At 40.1% G+C, this 23,222-nt stretch overlaps 2 protein-coding genes across 3 annotated transcripts in view; both read left to right on the forward strand.

The window, feature by feature from the left end:
- Nucleotides 1-6,161, forward strand: pank2 (pantothenate kinase 2). Its single transcript, XM_005929626.3, has 7 exons — nucleotides 1-419; nucleotides 955-1,307; nucleotides 1,849-2,102; nucleotides 2,904-3,080; nucleotides 3,434-3,557; nucleotides 4,131-4,256; nucleotides 4,352-6,161. Exons 1-7 carry the CDS (start codon nucleotides 203-205, stop codon nucleotides 4,400-4,402), a joined length of 1,302 nt encoding a protein of 433 aa, XP_005929688.1. The 5' UTR covers nucleotides 1-202; the 3' UTR covers nucleotides 4,403-6,161.
- A 1,419-nt stretch (nucleotides 6,162-7,580) lies between these two features.
- loxl3b (lysyl oxidase-like 3b) overlaps nucleotides 7,581-23,222 on the forward strand; it is a gene marked incomplete in the record, with an annotated part of 30,730 nt that continues 15,088 nt past the window's right edge. The window contains 5 exon segments of one of the 2 annotated variants that reach the window (XM_042223740.1): nucleotides 7,581-7,919; nucleotides 13,981-14,331; nucleotides 15,265-15,428; nucleotides 16,566-16,783; nucleotides 20,854-20,919. In XM_042223740.1, coding sequence (XP_042079674.1) covers nucleotides 13,989-14,331; nucleotides 15,265-15,428; nucleotides 16,566-16,783; nucleotides 20,854-20,919 — 791 coding nt within the window. 2 annotated transcript variants of the gene reach the window in all.

Consider the following 23,222-nt stretch of genomic DNA (forward strand, 5'->3'; position numbering starts at 1 on the left):
TTCACTAACACGTTAGCCCCGCCCATCTCTGTCTTGACAGCGAACACAAAAAGGACATGTAGCCCAGCCTTTTCAAAGGACTGTTAGCTACTTAGCTACCTAATTAGCTACCTCGTTGAGCTTCAAAATTCATTGTCCTCATAAATCATTTGATTTCATTTGACCGAGCAGTCAGCCTATATGTAGCTAATTAGTTATTTCAATGGCGTTCAATGGCCACCAGCGAGACGACGATGATATTATTGACGAAAACGAAACGCCCTCGAAGCAGCCGCGGTCCGACAAGGAGATGCCCGTTCATTTCAGAAACGAGCCCAACAGTGAGAGTGCCACTACCGCAGGAAGGGCCACATCCGACCGGCGGACTTCCCAGTCGGCGACGAGGCATCGACACGACTCTGTGAAGAAAACGAGGCCGCGTATGTGTTAATGTTGGCAGCGTGGGCTTGGTGTATTTACTGGGAAAAGGGGGCTGCTGTATGTCTACAATAAAAAATAAAAAAATAAAAAAATCAGAGGCGTTCCCCATTATAGACAGTCGCTGTTGATAATATAGGTTTGGCAAGAAAACCCCGCAGTTGGTCACATAAATTTAAAAAATGTATATTTGCACTGGCCTTCTACTGTACTTGGTTTATAGCAAATGTGTGACTAATTTGGCATCCGATGTATTTATTATTGGTGGGCTGTAGTGGCAGCACATAGCCAGAATCTTTTTTCTTTTCTTTTTGCAACAAGATGGCGTTAGCGGTACACACTGTGCTGTTGCATCTATGGATGAAGCAGCTTTGCCATCATCTGGGTGAACGCTGAAAACTCAGCTTTATATGTGCCATTTACCATAAATATTTTATATTTGTAGATGTATGTATTTTTCATCACTGTGCAAAATATTTTTATTTACAAAAACGAGGGTGAACATCAGTTTTGCATGTGTTATCTCACATAATGTAGCATTCCCCTGGTTTGGGATGGACATCGGAGGCACTCTGGTGAAGCTCGTTTACTTTGAGCCCAAAGACATCACAGCGGAAGAGGAGCAAGAAGAGGTGGAGAATCTGAAGAGCATCCGGCGCTACCTGACCTCCAACACCGCCTATGGCAAGACTGGCATCAGGGACGTTCACCTGGAGCTGCAGGACCTGACGCTGTGCGGCAGGAAGGGCAACCTGCACTTTATTCGCTTTCCCACGCACGACCTCCCAGCCTTCCTGCAGATGGGCCGCGACAAGCACTTCTCCAGCCTTCACACCACCCTGTGCGCCACCGGAGGGGGGGCGTACAAGTTTGAGTCTGATTTCCGTATGGTGGGTCTGCTGTTGTGCTCTGTTTTGGGGGGTGGGGGGGTTATCTTGTAGGGTGTTGGGTATAGATTGGAATAAAAGCTATTTGCCTTGGTCGATCAGGAGGGGTGGGGGGCAGGCAAATGAGATGAGCATAGAGACGGAGCAAACAATATCCATTGGAAACACTGGAGAGATTGGTGAGACTGAGAACATGCTACTTCTGCTGGGTGGGGCTGGCAGTCTAGGGTCAGTAAAGATCATGAGATGAGCCATGAATTGTAGCACTGTTTTTGGCTTCATCTAAGCAAAAATGTGTTGGAAGTTGAGCAAACATGTACACACACATACTCACTTTCCAATGAACTGATTTAATTGGACAAATTATTATATTTTTATTATATTATAATAAAAATGCCTGCTCACTGATCTTTGTCCCTATCCCCTCCCCCTCATCCACTTCCCTGCTTCTGTATTCTCCAGACCACATCACTTTTCTGATGTTATCTCTGCTCCTTCTCCCACTTCTTTTTTTTTCCTCTCTCCTTTCGGGGGAAAAACAAAGATGGCTGACCTGGAGCTTCACAAGCTGGATGAGCTGGACTGTTTGATTCGGGGGGTGCTGTACCTCGACTCGGTGATGTCTAGCGGTCCCTCAGAGTGTTACTACTTTGAAAATCCTGCAGACCCAGACCACTGTGTCCAGAAGCCATGTACACTGGAGAATCCTTATCCTCTGCTGCTGGTCAATATAGGGTCTGGGGTCAGTATCCTGGCAGTCTACTCTGAGAACAACTACAAACGAGTCACTGGGACCAGGTAATGATGAGCTGGATGGCAGATGAGATGCTTCACAGGTTCTGTGCTATTGGGAAGTGAGTAGGAGTGAAGTGGAAAATAGCATTCGCCTACATTTAGTAACCTTAAAGCGAACTTGTTTATTAAATGTAATTTGATAATCTTGGGTTACGTTTGGATATTACAGGTTAGGTGAAGTGCAACTTTTGAGGTCTAAAAGGCCATGACTAGCATGGGCACCGGCTGGGTTTTCCTACGTTTCATCCTTCTTTTTTTTTTAGTTTCAGCCCTTGGTCCTAAGAGAGGAAGATGAATTAGAGAAGAGCATTGTGACACTAGCAAAGGGTAAACTACGTGACACCAGATTAATGTGATTCAGGAAGGTGCAGTCCAGTCCAGTCGGTGCCTTTGTGTGACGTTCCCGTTACCTTCCACTTTCATTACAAACTGCTTTCTTGACAAAAAATAATTCATTCGTTCTGGATTTAGTCCGTACATTTAAAATAGTCAATTATAGTCATTTTTTTTTCTTTAGGTAGAGGGAGAAAAAAAATCCTTTGTAGTCTGCCCTCTAGTTTGTTTTCACATGTGGTTTTTCTGTCTGCTGGCTTTGAAAGGTAAGGGACTCATGAATGCTTGTTTCTTTCTCCACATAATGGCCTTCTGTCCTCTGTACTGGGAAAGAACTCATGTATTTGAATGAGCAGTCTTTAATGCATAGACGTGTCTTTCCCCTGTAATTTCAGAACCTAAACACTTTATTTTACTCTAAGATGTCTTGATTTACATACGCCTTACATGTCACTTTGCATGTGTTCACAGCCTTGGTGGTGGGACCTTCCTTGGCCTGTGTTGCCTGCTGACCGGCTGCTCTACATTTGAGGAAGCCTTAGAAATGGCTTCTCAGGGGGAGAGCACGCGTGTGGACAAGCTGGTGCGAGACATCTATGGAGGGGACTATGAGAGGTTTGGGCTGCCAGGCTGGGCTGTGGCCTCAAGGTGCGTTTTAAAGCTGCTGCCTTTGTTCATTCTTTATATCACAACCCTGTTTGTGATATGTTCCAGCATAAGTAGATGATTCAAGGAACCAGGACTGTGCTAAGTTTCCTTAATTTTGAATCTCACAATTGAAATTTAGTAAAAAAGTAAGCTCTAAATTACAGATCCATCACTGCAGCTTTCAGTGTTTAGCTATATCTGTCTTAAAAACGAATGTACTTTGACGTATTCTGTCCGCTTTGGTGTTGTTTATAAGATGTTCAGTATTGCTGTACGTCAAAGGCAGAATTATAATTGCTCAGCTTCTAAAATTGAGCGACCTTCCAAACATAAATCTTGCCTTGCTTTGGCAGTTTCGGCAACATGATGTCTAAAGATAAGAGGGAGTCTGTTTCTAAAGAGGACCTGGCCAGGGCAACACTGGTCACCATCACCAATAACATCGGCTCCATCACCAGAATGTGTGCTCTGAATGAGGTTAGTGATGACAATGTAACAGCCACACCTTAAGTGTGCATTTGTTGCACTGTGAGTCTAAAGGCCGCGATTGCAGATATATATGATGTAAAGCTGTGAGGTGAGCCACCTAGATGGAGGATGCTGTGTAGCCTCTAAATGATCAAATCAGCTACACTTACAGAGTATATATGTTACCATCTACCTCATTGTTCATTCAGAGACTGCAAGGAATTAGGATTTGTGTTCCCAGTTGCACAACTATAAAAAGGTTTGAGGAGGTTTTTTTGTCTTCCTCTGTTGAACAGTCTGCCCCCTGCAGTTCCTACTGTCTGTTTCCTCTTTGCGTTCAGCCTCTTTACGGTGCTGCCTTGTGCCGTCTTGATCAAGCAGCATTGTACAGGGCTATGAAGGCGTAGAGGAGGTAAACTGCATTGTGGATCTTCTTTCCTTGAGCTATGAATGAGTTACATTATTTCCCTTGTTTTTCTAGTGTGATATCAGTTATTCTAAAACTCTGGTGTCTCTCATCAGTTGTTTAGGCACTAATAGTTTACATCCCTATTCTTGTTTTGTTTTTTTTTTTTTGTAAAGAACATCGAGACTGTGTTGTTTGTTGGGAACTTCCTAAGAGTGAACACCCTCTCTATGAAGCTGTTGGCTTATGCCATGGACTACTGGTCTAAAGGTCAGCTCAAGGCACTCTTCCTTCGCCATGAGGTTAGTAAGTTTACCCCTTACTCCCATGAAAGACCACATGTATAGTATCTTCTAACTTCTAACTGCCACCTTGTGCCATTTGTTGCTGTTTTTAGGGTTACTTTGGTGCAGTTGGAGCCCTGTTAGAGCTTCTGCATCCGTCCTAATCCACCCAAAGAAGTACCTGTCAATCTGCTGCAAAGACCATTAGCACTTTAGACTGTTACCAATTAGTTCCAGTGTGAGATGTTATTCCAGCCACCCACCAGTTGCTGGTAAATCTTGTAAAGTTTGTTAAGTGGTGAAATTCACTTCTAGGTTTTTCTACACATCTGCTATTTTGGTCAGTAGATGAAATAAACCGGTTTCCTGCCATGAAGTTGTACACAGCAAAGCTGACAGTTATTGTATGCAGGACTCTGCAGAAATGAGCCACGTTTAGTCTGAAGCACCTCAAAGAAATTCACCGGGGTTGCCTGAAACACTTCATTTAAAAAGTACTTTTCCGCAGGCAGTCCTGTCATGTTGACTTTCTTTACCCCTCAGTGGGTATCAGGTTCTTGTCCAAATATTTGCTATCATTTTTAACTGTATGTTACCCAAGGTGGGACCAGGTGGATGGAAGAAGTAATGAAAGTATAATTCGTCAGTGTGATGTGGCTTAAATTTTAGAAAATGACTATAAAATCACCAACTTAATTTCAGACACAATGTATTTTAAATGCTTTCTCTGGCATTAGAAAAATTGAGCTTTTTTACAGTTTTGTATGGAAACAACTGCTGGTTATTCTTGGAAAAAGAAAGTATCAGCTTTACCTTAGGAGTTAGTAACTGCTCTCTAAAACTGTAATGTAATAAATGATGAATTCATAATGAATTGAGTTTAGTGTTTCTGTTATTAACCTGATGGAACTCCCATCCACCTGGTGGCCTTGATAAGCTTTAACACTGCAAAAAATTACAACCATTTACTTTTTGTTTTTTCTTTTCTGTCTGTTTTATTATGTAACATTTCAATGTCACTGTTGGATTTGAAATGAAAATATTTAACAGAAAAGAAAAATACATTTCAGGCCACTATTTTAAGCAGATCTGTTACTGTTATAGATTATATAACATTTCTATATGATTTCTGCCTCAGTGAAGAGTGATATAGCACTCTTAAAATGCTCTTCCCAGTTGAGATTTCAGTGCTGGTAATCAAAAACGGTGTTGTGTATTAGGATATCTGCACTGCTGGGTGTCAACTGTTCTTGAACCAGTCTATTCCTACAGAGAAATCAGAGCAATTGATTAGACAAATATTGATGAATGAGCATGTGAAGTACAGGTAATAGTCGTGGCATCATTCACATAAATAAAACGGGCATTTTAAAGCAGAAACTTGATTGATTCCCAACAACAGAGGTGTTTAAACGCTGTGATCCCAGTTTAGGTTTTTCCTATTCAGTAAGCACTCAGATATTGAGTGAATGTACTACTTGCTGTGACGATCGTTCATTATTAAGGTTATATCAAAGTTGAACTGAGAAAACTGAAACACTGTTAGAGTTTCATTATCCGTCCGGTTTTATTGTTTTCTGTTTAGTAACGAGTCCATCCATCGATTATGGGTCAATAAAGTTAATCTAAGCAGTGAAGAGACGACTTGGTAAATAGCTGAGGACACGGTTTTTCAGGTGTCAGTTATTAGAGATCTATGAGCAAGTTGTAGATACACTAAGCTGATTTTAAATGAAGTGCCTCACATGTTTTTGTACCAAATACAGTATAGTATTCAGCCATGCGATTTTTAAAATTAAAACTTGTGTTTTTCAAGCTCTCTCTCCTTTTGCTTATACAAAGAAAACTTTGTACTTTTTTTGTAATAGAATAATGTCACGTTTCTTATTGAATTTCCCTATTAAATACCAACTTGGCAAACTCTTCATGTTTCTAACTACACGTGGACATATCATTTGGGGATATTTAAATGACAAGTTATTCATTTTTAAAATGTATTTTTACTTGGAGATAGCTGAGTTTGTAGCTAAGCTAAAATGTTCAACCAGCCACTTCAGAATAATGAAAATCAGGTTACTTTAAGTGCTTACAGATTAGCTTGGCTACTAAACAGCTACTCTTTAAAATGGCACTTGTTATACTGCAGTATATTATGCTATAGTGTGTTGCACAGCTTAAAAACTAATGAGGTTGTGGGTAAATTTCATGCTTGGCCATAGCCAGGTTTTTGCTTTCTACTGTTCATGCTAAGCTAACAATAAGCTACATCTAGTTGCTCTATAAGCTAGTTCTTCTAGCTGTTTCTGGGACTTTGCATAAGTTGCGTTTGTGGGATGTTTTGTTTTTCTATTACTTAACCTGACAAGTGCCAAATAGTGGGATACAATAAGTGTAGAAAATTTTAAAGAGTCACTGGCGTGGCACTAAGGAACAACTTCGCCTCAGGTAAGTGAATGCATGTTTTATAGAGCTGGGCAGATCGATCAAAATATTGATAGAATCAATACCAGTGATGCTATTGGTATGGGATTGCTAATAAAAATGCACCTCAAACAAGCACTTTGAAAAATGTCTGAGCATTTGTTGTCTTGACTGTCACGGCTATTTTATGTATATCTTATAGCACATTTAACCAACTTTCCAGGTCTCCAAAGATGCCAGGTTCAAAATACATGAAAAGCTGAAAGCTGTGTAAAAATAAAAAGAATCACAGTGATAATTTTGTGGTCATTAAAATGTGTCCAAAATGTGTGAATTTATGCTGATTCACCATATAAATCATGACTTACTAATCTCTACTACATACGCTGTTTTTAAAGGTTAAAACTGTCAGTGTTGGTATCAGCAATACTGGGGATCGAGACCAAAATTTCCAACAGAACAAATTCCAGTATTTTAGTGATTTACCACTGAAAATATTTAATACGTAATTCCCGCTTTTATTTAATTTATTTATTTATTTTTGTCTTTGCTGGTTTAAACCTACCAAAACGCATCCGCCTCCTCTAACTTGACAGAAATGTCTGTCTCATCTTGGTTGATATAAAATCTTAAAGTGTATCTTTATTCCATTTGGCACAGACAGTCTATGCAGTTTGGTCAGTTTCTTTTCAAGATATAATCGGAGGAGGATTTAATGTACCAAGTACTACTTGGCCAGCACTACTGGCAACATCAAGTGGATTGCAAAAACCATTAGCAGAGGCATTACAGCTGGAACTGTCGATGTGGTCGCACATTTTTAACCCCGGTTGTAAATCTGCCGCTGACACGTTGTGCGCTTTAACAGACACGTAGGCTCTGAGTGAAACTGGCGAAGTGATTTTTTTTCTTTTCTTTTTTTTTTTGAAGTTACGAAAGGCAAGACAGTCTGTTACAGAACCATCCATGAAAGAGTCTGTGTCTTTCCAGGGGGGAAAAAAATAATCCAGCCCCCTTCAGTCCCGTACCCTCCTCCTCCTCCTCCTCGGGTGAGGGCAGCTGCCAATTTACGGACAACAACGTTTGAAGAAGGTGGACCACTGCCCTACAAATGAAACCTGTGTCTGATGGAGGGGGCGATTTAGCACAAGAACTGGGATTTTATGCTTCCTCTGACTTTGGGTTCAGTTAATAAACTTCAAGACACATCTCCCTCTCTCCATTAGACCCGCTGTAACCTTTCCGCCGTGGCATTATAAGGTAAGACTACTTCATGATTAGTCAGATTATTTGATGCAATTTTTTACACAAGTCATAGTCTGGATTTAAAACAAAAACTATACTGTATTATTTGAAAGCCGTGAAGCTGCCTTACCGTCTGCGCCGTAGGTATGCTCTCCCAGTACGCAGAGTGGTAAAACAGGCTGTTTCTCTGATGCAGAATCAAACATGTGAGGAATGTTGCGACAGGAAAGACAAACAGTGACTTCGGAAAAATCCGTCTGTCCATTCACAAGAAACTTCCTGCGTGGTGTGAGGTGCTGATGTGGATCTGGATTTGAAGAACCATTTACTGAGATTTAAAAATAATAATAATAATAATAATAATAATACTGTAAATCCTTTTTATATTAAGATATTGATAAATTGATTTGTGCTCAGATGCTTTTAACAGCCAGTTAATCATCCAGATTAAATAGTCCAACTCCTTGTTTAGATGAAGGAGATGATGAACCAGAATGCCAACATACTTAAACTGCACTGTGTCAAAATGTCCAGGAAATGTTTAGCCACCACAGATTTCCATGTTGTGCTGCTTTATTGAAACGGGCTTATGGGTCAGTTTTGTCCTCCATCCATCCAACTCCTTGTGGCTCATCTGGACTATTCTTAGTATAAAGTTTCACAAAGTACCCCAAAAGTCAATAGCATGTTGCAAAAAGGCAGGGAAATCTTTTTTTTAGCCCATAGAGCTCAAACTGCTAGTTTATTTTCAGTCTGTGAAAGTACAGCACAGTACAGATTTCTGCAAGTATTTAGAGATTAAGAATGAGATATGTGTGGCTTTTGGTGGGAATGTGGGCATGATGTTGTGCAGGGTAAGACTTTATAATGGCCAAGAGTGTTGTGTATGTGGGTGAGTCAGAGCTGTGCTGATTTGGTGAACTGCTGCCCGGTTGATTTGAGCCTTTCACAAGACATGATCCATGAGCACATTGGTATGGAGAGTGGCTGCTTTGATGATAGAAATAGAAACATTAGGATGAGAAAATGGGTGATTGGATCAGAAACATCAGATTCAGACTTTGTATCGAGGTTCTTTTTTAACAAAGGCTACAGAAACCAGAAAATAACTAGTTATTGTTTATACTCCACTAGTTCTTCAGGCTTTCTGGAGGTCTTCCACCTAGCTCAATGGATGAATCTATTTTGTGTCTATACATGACAGACAGTTTACCAAATAACTGGTTTTAAATGGTATCTTTAGATATTTTCTTGCTGTTGCAAAAACACATAATTTGTTTATTTCTCAAAGATAACACAGTTTGGCTGGCATAAAATAGTATCTTCCCAAATAGCTGTTGGCTGAAAACGTGGCATGGTGTGCAGTGTGTTCTTTAAAAAATTGAGGAAAGTGGAGGACAAACGCAAAAGTGGCCTAAAATAAAGCTATCTAGAGTAGATGACCAGTAGCTACGTTTTGCATCCTTAATCAATAACAGAAAAGGTTAAGGTATACCAAATTATACGAAAACTACACTGAAAAACAGAGACAAATCAGTAATATGAAGTCAGGAATCCAAGTTGGAAATGTTTGGTTCAAACCATTGTCAACATGTACAGAGGTGATCAGGAAAGAAGTACTACAGTGTTTTACAGCCATCTGTAAAACACAGTGGAGGCTCTGTCATGGTTTGGGGCTGGAATTCAGCCAGTGGAGTTGGAGGTCTCATCGAAACTGATGGAATTATAAACAGAAAAACATCATCAGATCTGATCTTCCATGTGGTAAAATCTGGAAAGCATCTGATTGGCAACTGCTTAATTTATCTCCATTACAATGATCCCAAAGACACTGTCAGCCCACTAAAACATACCTGAATAGAAAAAGATTGGCTTCCCCCGAGTGCAGACCTCAGCGTTACTGAAGCAGTGTGGGATCATCTTTGACAGGGAACACAACAAAAGGCAGCCAACATCCAAAGTGCTTTGAATGGCCTTTGAGAAGCCCGGAGAACTATTCCTGGAGACTACTTAAGGAAAGCTTGTCTAAGAGAGTTCAGGCTATGTTGTAGACAGTCAAATATTGCTTTTCAGGCTTGTTATACTTGTACAAAGTCTTTGTTTGCCTTATATATTATGTTTGTATTTATCTTTACACAGCTTTTAATAAGTCCCAGCACCTAGTTCTCATTTTCCTTCAAAGACATAAAGAAATTAAGGGTGGCCTAATACCTTTGCATGGTTCTGTATCCTTGCTTCCATATGGGATGATTCTATGTCACGTAACCTGGAGGTCATTATTTTTGTTGGGTGTCATGTCTGTCAATTATGATAACTCTATACTGACCAAAGTACTGCCTGACATCTGAAAACATGGTGATTTTTGCAATAGTAAAGGCAAAGACACACAGCGGGTTGTAAATGGTTTAAACTACTGACAAAAGTTAGCACATTTGAAATGGTGATAATAATAGGTCTTTACACACAAAAATTATGTGTATGTCTAAAAAACAGGAAGCTGTCTGTAAACTCTGATGGATGTTTACAACAGAGTTAAAATGTTAGTGTTGGTCTGCCACATATTTTAGCAAAACTTTCCTTGTTTACAACCTTTACTCTATAATAATCTACAAAAGAAACCCCAAAAAACGGGGAACAAAATACAATGAAGCAAATCATTTAATGCAAAATGCAAAAAGTAGTTCAAAAATGTATCCTATGTTGAAACTATGTGAAACTGTGTGATGCTAACTAAAGAAACTAACACGCTAACAATGAAGTTGATTAGAATCAGGCCAGTAAAATGGTTGGGGAGGGGGGGGGAAGCATTCCAGAGATCCAGAGTTCTCCAAAGTCATAGTCAGGATGGGAAAATGGTTCCGAACAAAAATATTTCTTAGCTTGAAATTACAGAGAATTTAGGGCTTCCTGTATACAACTGACATGGGCAAAAGATTCTCAGCTCTCATGTCTGCTCTATGATAAGAAAATGAAAATCTGTAAATAGTTGATACCACATCCTCTGGTGCTGAAGAGCATCTGGCTTGTTAGCACCTCATATTTCAAAAGCCAGCATCCATGAACCTTTAACAGTTCATTACCTCACAAGGCGTGAATAACTTGTGCATCTGTAAAGACATCATTAATACTAAAGGACATATAATATAAACAAATACTTCCACCTAAATAGCATCCATTCCAAGGAAGGCCATGCTCAACCTATATGCACATATTATAACAGCATCATTCTGCAGTAAAGGAGACAATTATGTAGTCCAAGTTTGTCACCCACTAAAAATATTTAATGAAAATATGCAAAGAGTCAGTAACTCTTCTGGCTTTGATGTGTCTCATCAAACTCATTCATTGTAGCCAAACTCATGAATCAAACTCGTTCAGTCCTTCTTAGTTTCCAGCTTCCATGTGCTCAGCACACACATCCTTACAAGCCTCACTGGGTCTCACAGACCATAGTCAAGAAGCGAAACAACTTTCAAGTTGTGTGTCTGACAGAATAAGAAGACAAATTCTAAAACAACAAATGTCTGCAAGGAAGTGTGTAAACGTCAGTTTATTATTCTGTAAGGGAAACATTTGCAGTGATATGCTCTGCTAACTACCCGGATGTAAGGAAACAGTGTTTTCATTTGATTTTCTTCTTAAAAAATATTTTTGAGAACGATTCAAGACACAGAACACACAAATAAGCAGCTTCAGACGTGCTGGCTATGCCGTTAAAAGCCTCTTCTGACCAACTGTGAATGTGTGTGTCCTTCCATTCGGCGTGAAATTGGACTCAGATGATGTACTCAGCCTTAGATCATGTTTTGGAAAGGTTAACTTAAGTTTGTGGTTTCTGTACAAACACACCACACTGCTGCATTTGTGTCTCTGGAGGGACAGACGTCCACTCGCTAAAAGCTCAAAAGGAGCGTGGCTGTCAGGTTATCAATAGCAGGCCTATGCCGAAAAGAGCAGAATGAGGTTTTCTGAGAAAAATCAGACTTTTGGTATTTCATAGAAAAAAACATTTATTAATAATTTATTAATTATTAACCCAGAGTACTGTCTGTTCGGCATTGTGAAACATTAGCACGCACAAATTGAAAAAGGTTGAACAGAAAGCTACAAGGACACTTTAATTAATTTAATAGATATAAACATTCATGTGGCCTTTAAATTCAGCCAGATCATGGGGTCATTAAAGCCTGCGCGATCTCCTCCCACCCCCACACACATCAGAATCAAGTATTAACCAGCTGGTTTGAATCAGACCGCTGGAGCAACTCTACACTCTTAACATCAATCCTTCCATGTGTTGAGCATATTTGAGGCGCTTTTTTCAGCAGCAGTTGCAGCTATTTAGAAAATACACTGAGGGCGAGCAGTTTGTGTGTTGTGCACGATGTGCTGAAAACACTGTTGCAATTACTGTATTTGCGCCCCTTCTGATTTCCTAATTTTTTTGCATGTTTGTCAAACTTGTGCGTTTTAGCTCATCAAACAAATTTAATGTTAGACAGAAATAACCTGAGTAAATACCGAATATAGTTGTAAAAATCAGGATTTCATTTATTTTAAAGTTTTTTAAAAGTTATATATATGACCTATGTGGCCCTATGCAAAAAGGGTAAATGACCATTAACCATAATAGCTCGTTGTGTCACTTTTTCCAGCAAGAAGTGCAATCATGCATTTCTTATATCTAGTCACGATCTTTTAAGTTGCTATGGGGGACTATTTGGTTTTCGAGCATGAACGGCCCGTGTAAGGTCACACAAGCTAGAATCTCAATCTGGTTTAAATCTGGAGTTTTCCAAAACCTTCATTTTGTTTTGTTTTTTGAGCCAATCAGAGGTGGACTTGCTGGTATCAAGTGTGCTTGAGCTTCAGAGCAGTAAGTCACTGCCGAAAATTCTCCTTCATTATTTTCTGTTTGACAGTAGAATTCATGGTCCCATCAATTACAGCAAGTCCACGTCCTGAAGCTACAGAGCAGCAAAGCAGCCCCAGACCATCACACTACCACCACCATGTTTGGCTGTTTTTATGAAATACTGTGTTCGTTTTATGTCAGATGTAGCAGGACTCAAACCTTCCAAAAAGATCAACTTCTTTTTCATCAGTCCACAGAATACCTCCCCAAAAGTCTTTGAGATCATCAAGATGTTTTTTTGGGAAATGTGAGGCGAGCCTTTGTGTTCTTTTTGGTCAGCAGTGGTTTTTGTATTGGACGCCATTTTCGCCCAGTTTCTTTCATATTGTTGAACCATGAGCACTGATCTTAACGGAGTAAAGGCCTGCAGTTCTTTAGATGTCATTCTGCGTTCTTTTGTGAACTTCTCCTGAAAGAGTCGTTGATGTGCTTTTGGAGTAAAGTTGTAAGGCCAGCCACTTCTAGGGAGGTTCACCACTTTTCCAAGTTTTCTCAATTTGTAAATAAGGACTCTCACTGTGGTTTCTCAAAGGATTTGAAATTGTTTTGTAACCCTTTCCACTGATTAACAGATGTCAATGACTCGGTTTCTCAGCTGTTTCTTCAGTTCGTGGCATAATGTTTTGCTTTTTTTGAGATCTTTTAAGCGACATCACTTTGTCAGACAAGTTCTTTTCAGGGAGTTTTGGATTCATCAGGTCTGGTAAAGAGACCAGTGTGAGGATAGTGGTTACTCTCAGTTAAATCATGATTTAAAAAGGGGTGAAAATGTGAGAAATATGGAAAAAGAACTAAGAAATCATGGAGAGGGTTAGTACTTTTTCATTACACTGCATTGGGGCACCCAGAGACTCTTCAAGGAATCAGGGTTAAAATTCTGGGGTCACCTTTTTATACCAGTCAATGAAACCATATTAGAGTGGGAGCTGATCTAACTAAGAAAGAGGGGTCGACTTTTTCAAAAAAATACTTCAAAGAGTTAAATCTCTGTCTGAATTGACGTAAAGGAATATTTGGTAATTACAGCACAAACAGACTTTTTTCCCAGTGAAAAACGAGTTGTAGAAATCAGTACAACTCTGATATCTGTGTTGTTTTCTCTCTGTGTTTTCTTAAATGTGAAGTATATAATAACTTTCTTGCACCTTCCTTTATATGCAGCTGAAATAATGGATAAATCAAGATGCAAGCAGCAGTTAGCGTTCAGCCTCCTGCTTGGGTTGTGGTTGCCTTACTGTTTAACTCAAACTACACCGTCAAACACCGCCACGTCAAAGCCCACAACGACACCGACACCATCCCCATCCCCCCGGCCCGAAAGACTAAAGGTCAGACTGTCTGGATATCCTCGAAAACACAACGAGGGACGGATAGAGCTGTTCTACAAGGGAGAGTGGGGAACCATCTGTGATGACGACTTCACGATAGCTAACGCCCACGTACTTTGCCACCATCTGGGCTTCGTCTCAGCCACAGGATGGACCCACAGTGCTAAATATGGCAAAGGCCAAGGTAAGGGTGGCTTCAGCCATGAGTGTGTCTAATTTCAGCATTCAGTTAAATATACTGTGTGATCATCCATTTGTGTTTTACATGATGTAACACACATAAGGGTGTTCAGAAAAGTAGTTGTTTCCAACAACATTATGTGCCAACATAAAATTTCGTTTGTCTAGACTCCCCAGTGTGAAGCACTTGAAGGTAATACTTACATATAAAGTTAAACCCAGTATTATGCTATTAATATTTAGTGAAATAATTCTTGCTCAAGCAGAAAGTATCTCAGGAACCACAGGGTTGGATTGGGTCATCTGACTGGTGATCCAGACTATTAAGCATGAGATTGATGTCTTTAGCTTTTTGTGTGATGTGTTGAAAATGATTGATTAGAATCGTTTTTTTATTACCATTTGCACGGCTTCCCAACTTTTTTTGAATTGGGGTTGTATTTTTGTTCACCTCAGTGACTACTACCTAAATTGTAGTAACTGTGAAACGCCTTTACTTTTTAGGAAGTGCATTAGGACAATTTTTTGTGGTCCTACACAATAAAAAAACAGTATGTTTCCAGATGTTTATGAATAAATATTTGTAAAATAATAACATTCCCATCACCTCTAGCTGTACTTAGGTTTTTGGAACTAATTAAGTTGCCATGCTAACATTCCATGAACATGTTAGCATTGCCTTTGTGTGTAAGTAACGACGTCAATGTTAGCATTTAGATCGACCTTAGAAAGCCGCCGTGTCTAGCCTTAAAAAGTCTTGTAGAGTCTTGTAGTGATTTTAATAAAGCTATAACCACCGAAATCGTAAGTGCAGCTGCAAACGTTTTTTCCTAGACCACCAGTGTTGCAAACAAGTGCTACTTCCAGGTTTGGGTTTATTGCTTTCTCCCTCCTGGGAGTGTGGTGGAGTTTCCCTAACAGTCTGTCGCCTGCGTAGGAAAAATCTGGCTGGACAACGTGCAGTGTCACGGAGGTGAGAAGAGCATCGAATTCTGCAAGTCCCGTGGCTGGGGCAACAGCGACTGCACTCACGATGAAGATGCCGGAGTTGTCTGCAAAGATGAGAGGATACCCGGCTTCGTGGACTCGAATGTTATTGATGTAAGTTGCCCAAACATATTTAAGAGAGATTAAGTTAGAGTCGATTAAGAAGCCGTCGCTTGTTCATAAACAATCCTTTTTCTTCACAGTTTATGGACTTGACTCTGTGCAGCTCCACCTGTGGCTAGTGCACATGGTGCTGATTAGCTCTTTTTCTATAACTTGTCTAACCTGCTGAAAGCAAAAGCTTCTCCAAGTGTAAACTCCTGAGGTAAAATTGTAATAAACTTAGCAGCTACAGTCAGTTATAGCCGGGCAAAACACTTGTTTTGTTGTTGATCCAGTAAATTCCTGGCTATGATGCTTTCGTAGGCTTGAAGGTAAAGTAGTTTAATTTGACCATTCATCTAGGTCTCTGTAGTTTTGTAGTTTTAAAAGTGTTTTGTACCAATTGCCAGTGAAACTCATGTGCATTTTGAAAAAATGGATGTCACCAGTTCATTTATGAGTTTCTGTACTTGAGGCAGGACTTCTGCGTCTAACACCTCGGCTTACGTTATGCAGAATACATGAATGTCAAGCTCAAAGTTAAACCACGCCCTCATTTAATAAATAAAGATGTGCAACTCAGAGCCTCTCAGGACACACACATAGGTGGGTTGCTGGCTGAGATTTTTTTCCAGTCGGTCTCTGTCTTTGATGTTGTTTGCATAACTGAATGGTCCCAGGTAAACAAGGTTATTCTGGTGACTCGTCTTCACAGACTGAATGAGCAGATGACACAGGAAGATTGCATTAAATACAAAAAGCTTCATAGGAATAAGTGAGTGGATTTTCAGATACATGACCATCTTCCCTCTTTTTCTTTGTTGCTGTGAGTGAGGGTTGCTTAAATGTGGCATCCAGACTTTAATCTACGACCAGAGCCAGATTTTTCTTTTCCAAATAAACAGCAGCGGAAGTGAGTCAGTGCATCGCTGGCAATCGGAGTCACGTTTACCACTCGTGAGCTGTTAGTGAGAGCACGAGACCTGAAAAATACTGTCCGGTACAGACGTGAGTCAGTGTGTAGTCTGGTCCTCTCATGCAGGACAAGTTTCATAAATAGTTTAGCTTTCATCCATATAATTTAGCTCCAAGAGCAACTTGTGATCCTGTATAAATAAATATATTTGTTATTTATTCCTGTTCTGCAAGGCACAAGTTGATGAGAACAAAGTCGAGGAGGTGCGACTCAGGCCAGTGGTTGGCGTGGCCAAAAAGAAGCTGCCCATCACGGAAGGTGTGGTAGAGGTGAAATACAAAGATGGCTGGGCACAGATCTGCGATGTAGGCTGGACAGCCAAAAACACCCGCGTGGTCTGTGGCATGCTGGGGTTCCCTCATGAGAGGAAGGTCAACAAAAACTTCTACAGGTAAGTGAATTGCATCAGGTTATGAGGCTGTTTGTGTATATCGTTTCAGCAAGAGAGACCCCACACTACTTTAAAAGGGAAAGCATGTTTGTGTTTTTCTTTTGGTTGCTTTTGGAACCTTTATTTAGCAAGAAAGTGAAACTCTGGAGACAAAGGGTGTCTTTTGAGAGAGAGAGTCTTAGGCCAAGATAGGCCATTTTAAACTAGCATGTTTTTTAATAGTGGGAGAAACCCAAGATCCTGAGAAAAACCAGCGAAAACACAAGCAAATCCCCCATTTATTGATAATAATCTTCAACTAATCTCGAGAAAGACATTTGTTTTGTTGCCAAGACTCAGATGAGACGATCACATGTCTGTATAGTAAATGTGAAGCTTGACCTAGACGCTTGTTTCAGTTCTTCCACCTTTGTTACTTTCATCTACTTTCGGTCTTTATGTTAAAGGCTGCTGGCAGTAGCTTCATGTTTAAGACCAAGACAGAGTAGGGGAAATAATTGTTTGATTTTCTGCTGAATTTGTAAGTTTGCTCACTACCAATGAAATGAACAGGCTCTATTTTGATGGTATTTTCATTTTAACAGAGAGAGGCAGGATATCAACCACAAATCCAGAAAAAATACATTACATAAAAGTCATACATGTTTAGGTTAATGAGAGAAATAAGTATTTGATCCTCTTCAAGCAGCCAAAATTCTTTCTCTCATAGATTGTCTTTGTGCCCATGCAGCACATAGATTTCAATCAATCAATCATTGAATTACAGATCTGAACTTGGCATATGTATGAAGCACCTGTCCATCAGTTCCTTCAATTCCAACCTCTTCACCACCAAGAGAGGAGGCATTGGTGTTCTCACAGTCACTGAGAACACCATTGGTAATACGCTGTGCTGTAATAATTGAAATCTTGGCCTGACCGCAAGGTTTACCTGCTCAAGAAGGCACATGCAGAGGCCTATCTTAAGCTTGCCAGAGAACATTTAATGATTCAGAGAAGGCTTGGGAGAAAGTGCTGCTAACAGAAGAAAACAAAACTGATCCCTTGGGCAACAACTCAGCCTTCCATGTTTGGAGGAAGAGAAATGCCGAGTATAACCCAAAGAACACCATCCTCACAGTCAAGCACGGAGGTGCAAACATGCTTTTGGGGTTGATTCAGGATGACTTCAGTGCATTGAGGGATCAGTGGATGGAGATATGTACTGTAATATCTTGGATGAGAACCTCCTTCCCTCAGCCAGAACCCTAAAGATAGGTAGCGGCTGGGTTTTCCAGCATGACGGTGACCCAAAAAGTATCACTAAGGGAACAAAGGAGTGGATAAAGAAGAACCACATTAAGGTCATAGAATGTCTCAAGACCTCAGTCCTATAGAAAATCTGTGGAGTCATGAAACCTAAAGGATTTAGAGAGTTTCTGTGAAATGGACTGGGACAAAATCCCTCATGAGATTGCTGTTCGTACCAACAAAGGCTACCCCACCATGTACTAAGTGATGTTTTGCTTGGGAATCAAATTCTTGTTTCAAATCATTTTATGACCTTTATTTAATGTGTTTTTTCTGGACTTTTGGTTGATATTCTGCCTCTCTCCATTAAAAGGAAACTACCATAAAAATGAGAAATTGCTCATTTTCAAGTGAACAATGTCACAAATTCAACAGGGGATCAAATAATTATTTCCCCCACTGTATGAATCTCAAACCCCCTAAAATAAGAAGACGTATGCTTCTTAAAATACCCAACTCTTCTTTTAAATTGATAGGAAAGAGAAACCAATTGCACAGCCTATAAAAATGTATTCAGTTATAGCGGACTTTCTTTTTCCAAGTTTATTTCTCAGTGCCAGCAGTGGGAATCCGGCTGCTTGTAAACAGTGGCTCTAACTTGCTCTTTCCCTCATTCACTTGGGATATTTGCTGCAGCCTCTCTGACATTATTCCCACACTTTTAGTGTGTAAACCAAAGTGGCAACAGTTTGACCAAACCTCAAGCGAGATCTTAATCTGTGTACAGTAAAGAGCAGACATTATAGTGACTGCTGTTTACTGTGGCTGTGACAGGGAATGCGTGTAGACTTCGCCTGCCAACGCTGCATGTGCTGTCTGCAGCACAGCTCGTGTGAGGAAAGCTTCAGCATTTTGTACGAGCGTCTGATTGTTCTCTTCTGGTTCCTATTTCTTCATTCAGAGGATGTTTTTGTTGTTCTTTGGATAGACTGCAAAGCTGAAAAACCTCTTGGGCTGTACTCAGTACCTTGCAAAGGAAGTTGACGTGACTGTTAACTGTGTGCATGATTGGAAACCACAGTCCGATTTGTGTTATCACAACAATTACCAGTTAAGATTTCACCTGGAGTGTTGATGTCTTATGATTGCAATAAAAAACATAACCTATCTTATGATTTTTATGTTTTGCTTCCAACGTCATATATCAAGCCAAATTTCAGGCCTTTCTTTTTGTTTTAAAACTATGTAGACTGGATAGAGCAGACCCTGCTGTGTTGTATGAGAACAGTGATTCCCTCCAGAGCGACTGCAGACATTCCTGGCTGCACTCCATTCAAGGACGTTTTATTCGTCCCCTGCAGACGGTTCACAGTAGTACGAGGGGAAATGTGTGTTTTCTCTCAGACACGTGTGAAGGCTGAGGCTTTGGGGGGAGGTTTGGAGTCAGAGAACGGGGGTCTGGGTAAGATAATGAACAGACTACTAGGACATGAAATGAGTCACAATGTTCATCTTTTTGGTGATATTTTATAGAACAAAGAGCTTCCAGTAGTCATACTTCACTACTTAAAAATACCTTGAGTTGTGTGTAGTCATAAACAATGTGGCAACGAAGCTGAGGCGATAAGTGAGCCTTAGATTAGATCAGCAAAGTAAAACTCAGCCTCCGGTCCAAGCTAATAACAGCTGGTCCAACTCACATTAACTGTTGGCTTAGCTACCACCTTTCTACATTTCCAATTGGAAAATCTCAAACTCCTCCTTTCATGCTGACCTAATCAGTGCTACGTGTGATGTCACTGATACCTGATCTGTTTTGCTCAGGCAGTCTGCAAGCTATTCAAGTACCCAGTAGTCTTTATATGCTGTGCAGAGCTTTGCAAACCAGTCTCTATATGTTGCAGCTGTAACTGTAAAAAAAAACAAACCCTGCTCTTCCCCTTGTGGTGAACTTTGCTGTGACTCCATTTCCTGTTTAAGCCAAATTTTAAACTGATTAGTATTAGACTTGCCACATCAGGCTACGCGCTGTTTTGAGGCCCTGCATGCAAGGACATCTCCAAAGCCTCTGCACTGGTTGGTTCCTGGCCACGAGTGTGGAAGCGTGTGGAAGTCAAAATACAGGAGATTACCGTCAAATATAAATAACTGCAATCACTAGTAACTAATAAATTCCTTTCTCAGTGGTGATCCTTACTAAAATGGATTTTTGGAGCCGGCGCTGATTTTGATTTATAGGGAGTAAAAAAACCCTAAAGAAACAAACATAAATTACATTATGCAATTCACAAACTCATTTTATTACTTATTGTAAAGCCTCTGCGTTACAGCAGCCACACAGCTGGGATGCATGCTCTGCCACATGTGCTGCACATGGTGCTAAGTATTGCAAAAAGTGCAGTCAGCAACGCTCTGCTGGACAAGCTAAATAACCACAACCTCGAGCTTTTATTCCCTGCATCATCTTTTCGTACGGTCACATGTAGAGTAACACATCTGTGACAGGCCAAGGCTGTTTTATCACTCAAGCTATGAAATATAACTGCGCTATATTAGTCAATAACCAATACTGTGTTGATAAATGCTTACTGAGGATGTCCATTGCACTGCTGAATTCTCAATGGTTAGAGTTGCTCTCAGCTGTTATCACACATGTGCCTATTGTGTATGTATGTGTACTTACAGAATGTTAGAACTGTTACTCACCACTGTCTCTTCACTAGCTTAACTAAATGTGTGTATTGACCAAAGACAGCCTGTGTATGTGTTAGTGTGAATTGTGTGCTTGGATGTCGTTTCTCTCCTGCATGTGATGGAATTTGGCTGTCTCACTGTTACAGACGTCTGAAAAAGCGAGCAGCTGAGAAGGTCTCCAGGCCAAAGGTTAATGTTTCAGCCGGTGGAAGGTACACTGTCATGGGGAAATCCACTGTCCATGTCTGTCTGCACTCTTGTTTACTGTAGTTTTGGTAGTGGGTTTCCAGTTGGAGTAGAAAATAACCACTCAGTGCCTGCTTTTTAGCTAGTTGTCCCTTCCCCTCTCTAATCTCATATTATTATGTTGTGTGGAGCATATGAAGGGGTTGTGGTACATTGTGCTAAGGTACTTTTCTTCCCATTTCTGTCTTTTAACATGACTGCTGACAGCACAGATTGAGAATGATACCTAAGTCAAAGCATATTACTTAAATTTTATATATTTATATCATCAGCACAAACCCATTCTTACTAAAATTCTTAGCATTCCACAGTATTAATAACAAAACACATAATGAATCTTTTGATGATACAGATGTTGTCAATCTGTGCAGTGTCAGAGGCCTGTTTGTTTTAATGCATTAGTCCTTCTAATCTAATGCAGCAGCTGGAAATCCCATTCTTCATTATGGCATGCTTTTTGGAGGAGGTCAGCAACTTTTCATCCTGGGTTCTTACACTGAAGCAGTCGCAGACATTTGACTGCAGAGTTCATATAACCGAAAGTGACCTGCATCTGGTAGAATCTGCAAATAATTGACAGTGTTTGTTTTATCCAGTTCATCCTGTTTCATCCTGGTATGTGAGTATTAGGAAGTCGCACCACAGATGTTTTTGGATGTGTTACATGATACTTTTTGGTGTCCTGAGGTTAAAATTTTGCTCCTGAGGAAAATGAATTATTACAGTGAATAGCTAAGCTTAACAGATAAATGTGGTGTGAAGGAATATACCTTAAATCAGCGGTCCCCAACCTTTAAGGTGTCGCGGATAAATACAACAAAATAAAACCAGTACCGGTACCAAAAAAAAGAAGATTTACTCATAACACACGGGAAAAGACCCAGGGAAACTGAGTTAATGATAAAAACGCTAAAAAAATAACACTAAAAACTGATTAAAAACCCTCAAAACCATAAATTTTACACCCGAGCCTCAACTCTCGTGGCCCGGAACCAAACGACTCCGTGGCCCGGGCGTTGGGGACCTTAAATGACCATGCTGGTTTTTTTCTTCAAGTCAGCAAAACGATCAGAATAAATAAATTTGTCCTTTTCCAGTTTGTGGTTTTCAATGCCAAAGCTTGAAATAGATTTTTTTTTTCCAGTCATTGTGTTGTAGATTTTTTGGCATTGTTGTCCCAACACATGACCCCGTTTTGGCCAACTTTTAACTGACTTTATAATACGTTGGTATACAGAGGATCTCATGAACCTACTGACTGCTCGGGTCCTGTGGCTGCAAAAAAGTCCAAATCATCACCTTCACCACTGTGCTTGACAGTAGGTATGAGACGCTTGTGCTGATATGCTGTGGTTGGTTTTTGCCAAACATGGCACATCGTGGCCAGACATTTCCACTGTGGTCTGATCTGTCCAAAGGACTAGCAACCTGCCCCAGCTTCTGCTTTTATAGAGACTTTTATACTCGCTGACTATCAGTTAATCGAGTACCTTTGATTAGCACCACCTGGAAGCTGCGTACTCTTATTTCACATTGAAGCAGTGAGGGTGCTCTTATTAGTTTGGCAATCGAGCAACATTGAAATACTCTTTTTTTCTGGTTAAAGCAATACATTTACAATTTGCAGATTCTATTTGATTCAGTTCTTGACATTTGAAGTTTTTGGGATAAGTAAGAAACTCTTTGACATTTAAAAGAAAAATCCATCAACACAAAGCACAGATCACCCTTACCCACAGACCCTGTATGGACTGTCATGTGACCTTTAACCATTAGACCTGCAGGAAACTGACACATCTGCTTTTTGTTTGCAGCCCATCCCCACATAAAGCAATGCCATACCATATAAAAAAAAACCTTAAAGTTCACACTGACATAAAAGTACATCAATCACAGTAGCTTAGTTTGCATTAACCATGTGTCAGTGATCGTGTTAAACATGTGATACACTTCATGGCCCAAAGCATATGGACATACCAACTGTATCACTATTTATTCTGTTCCTGGCCACCATCGTCACACCAACTGTATACAAAGGAAAGGTATGCTTTTGTCCATAAAGTGTATCTACTTATGTCAATGCTAATTAAACCTGTCGGGTCTCTGTCCTAATGGCCAACATTGTATGTTGTTGTGTTTTGTTTTCAGTCTATTTTTGTTGAAATTTTGTTGTAATTCACCTAAGAAGGATGTGCTTGGTTCAACTAGCCTGTGGGCTTTTTGTGCATTTTTACTCTGCATTACATCAGTAAAACTGTTTTATAACTGT

This window comes from Haplochromis burtoni, unplaced genomic scaffold (genome assembly GCF_018398535.1).
Source record: "Haplochromis burtoni strain Fernald_Lab_line unplaced genomic scaffold, NCSU_Asbu1 Contig_119, whole genome shotgun sequence".
NCBI classification, from domain to species: Eukaryota; Metazoa; Chordata; class Actinopteri; order Cichliformes; family Cichlidae; genus Haplochromis; species Haplochromis burtoni.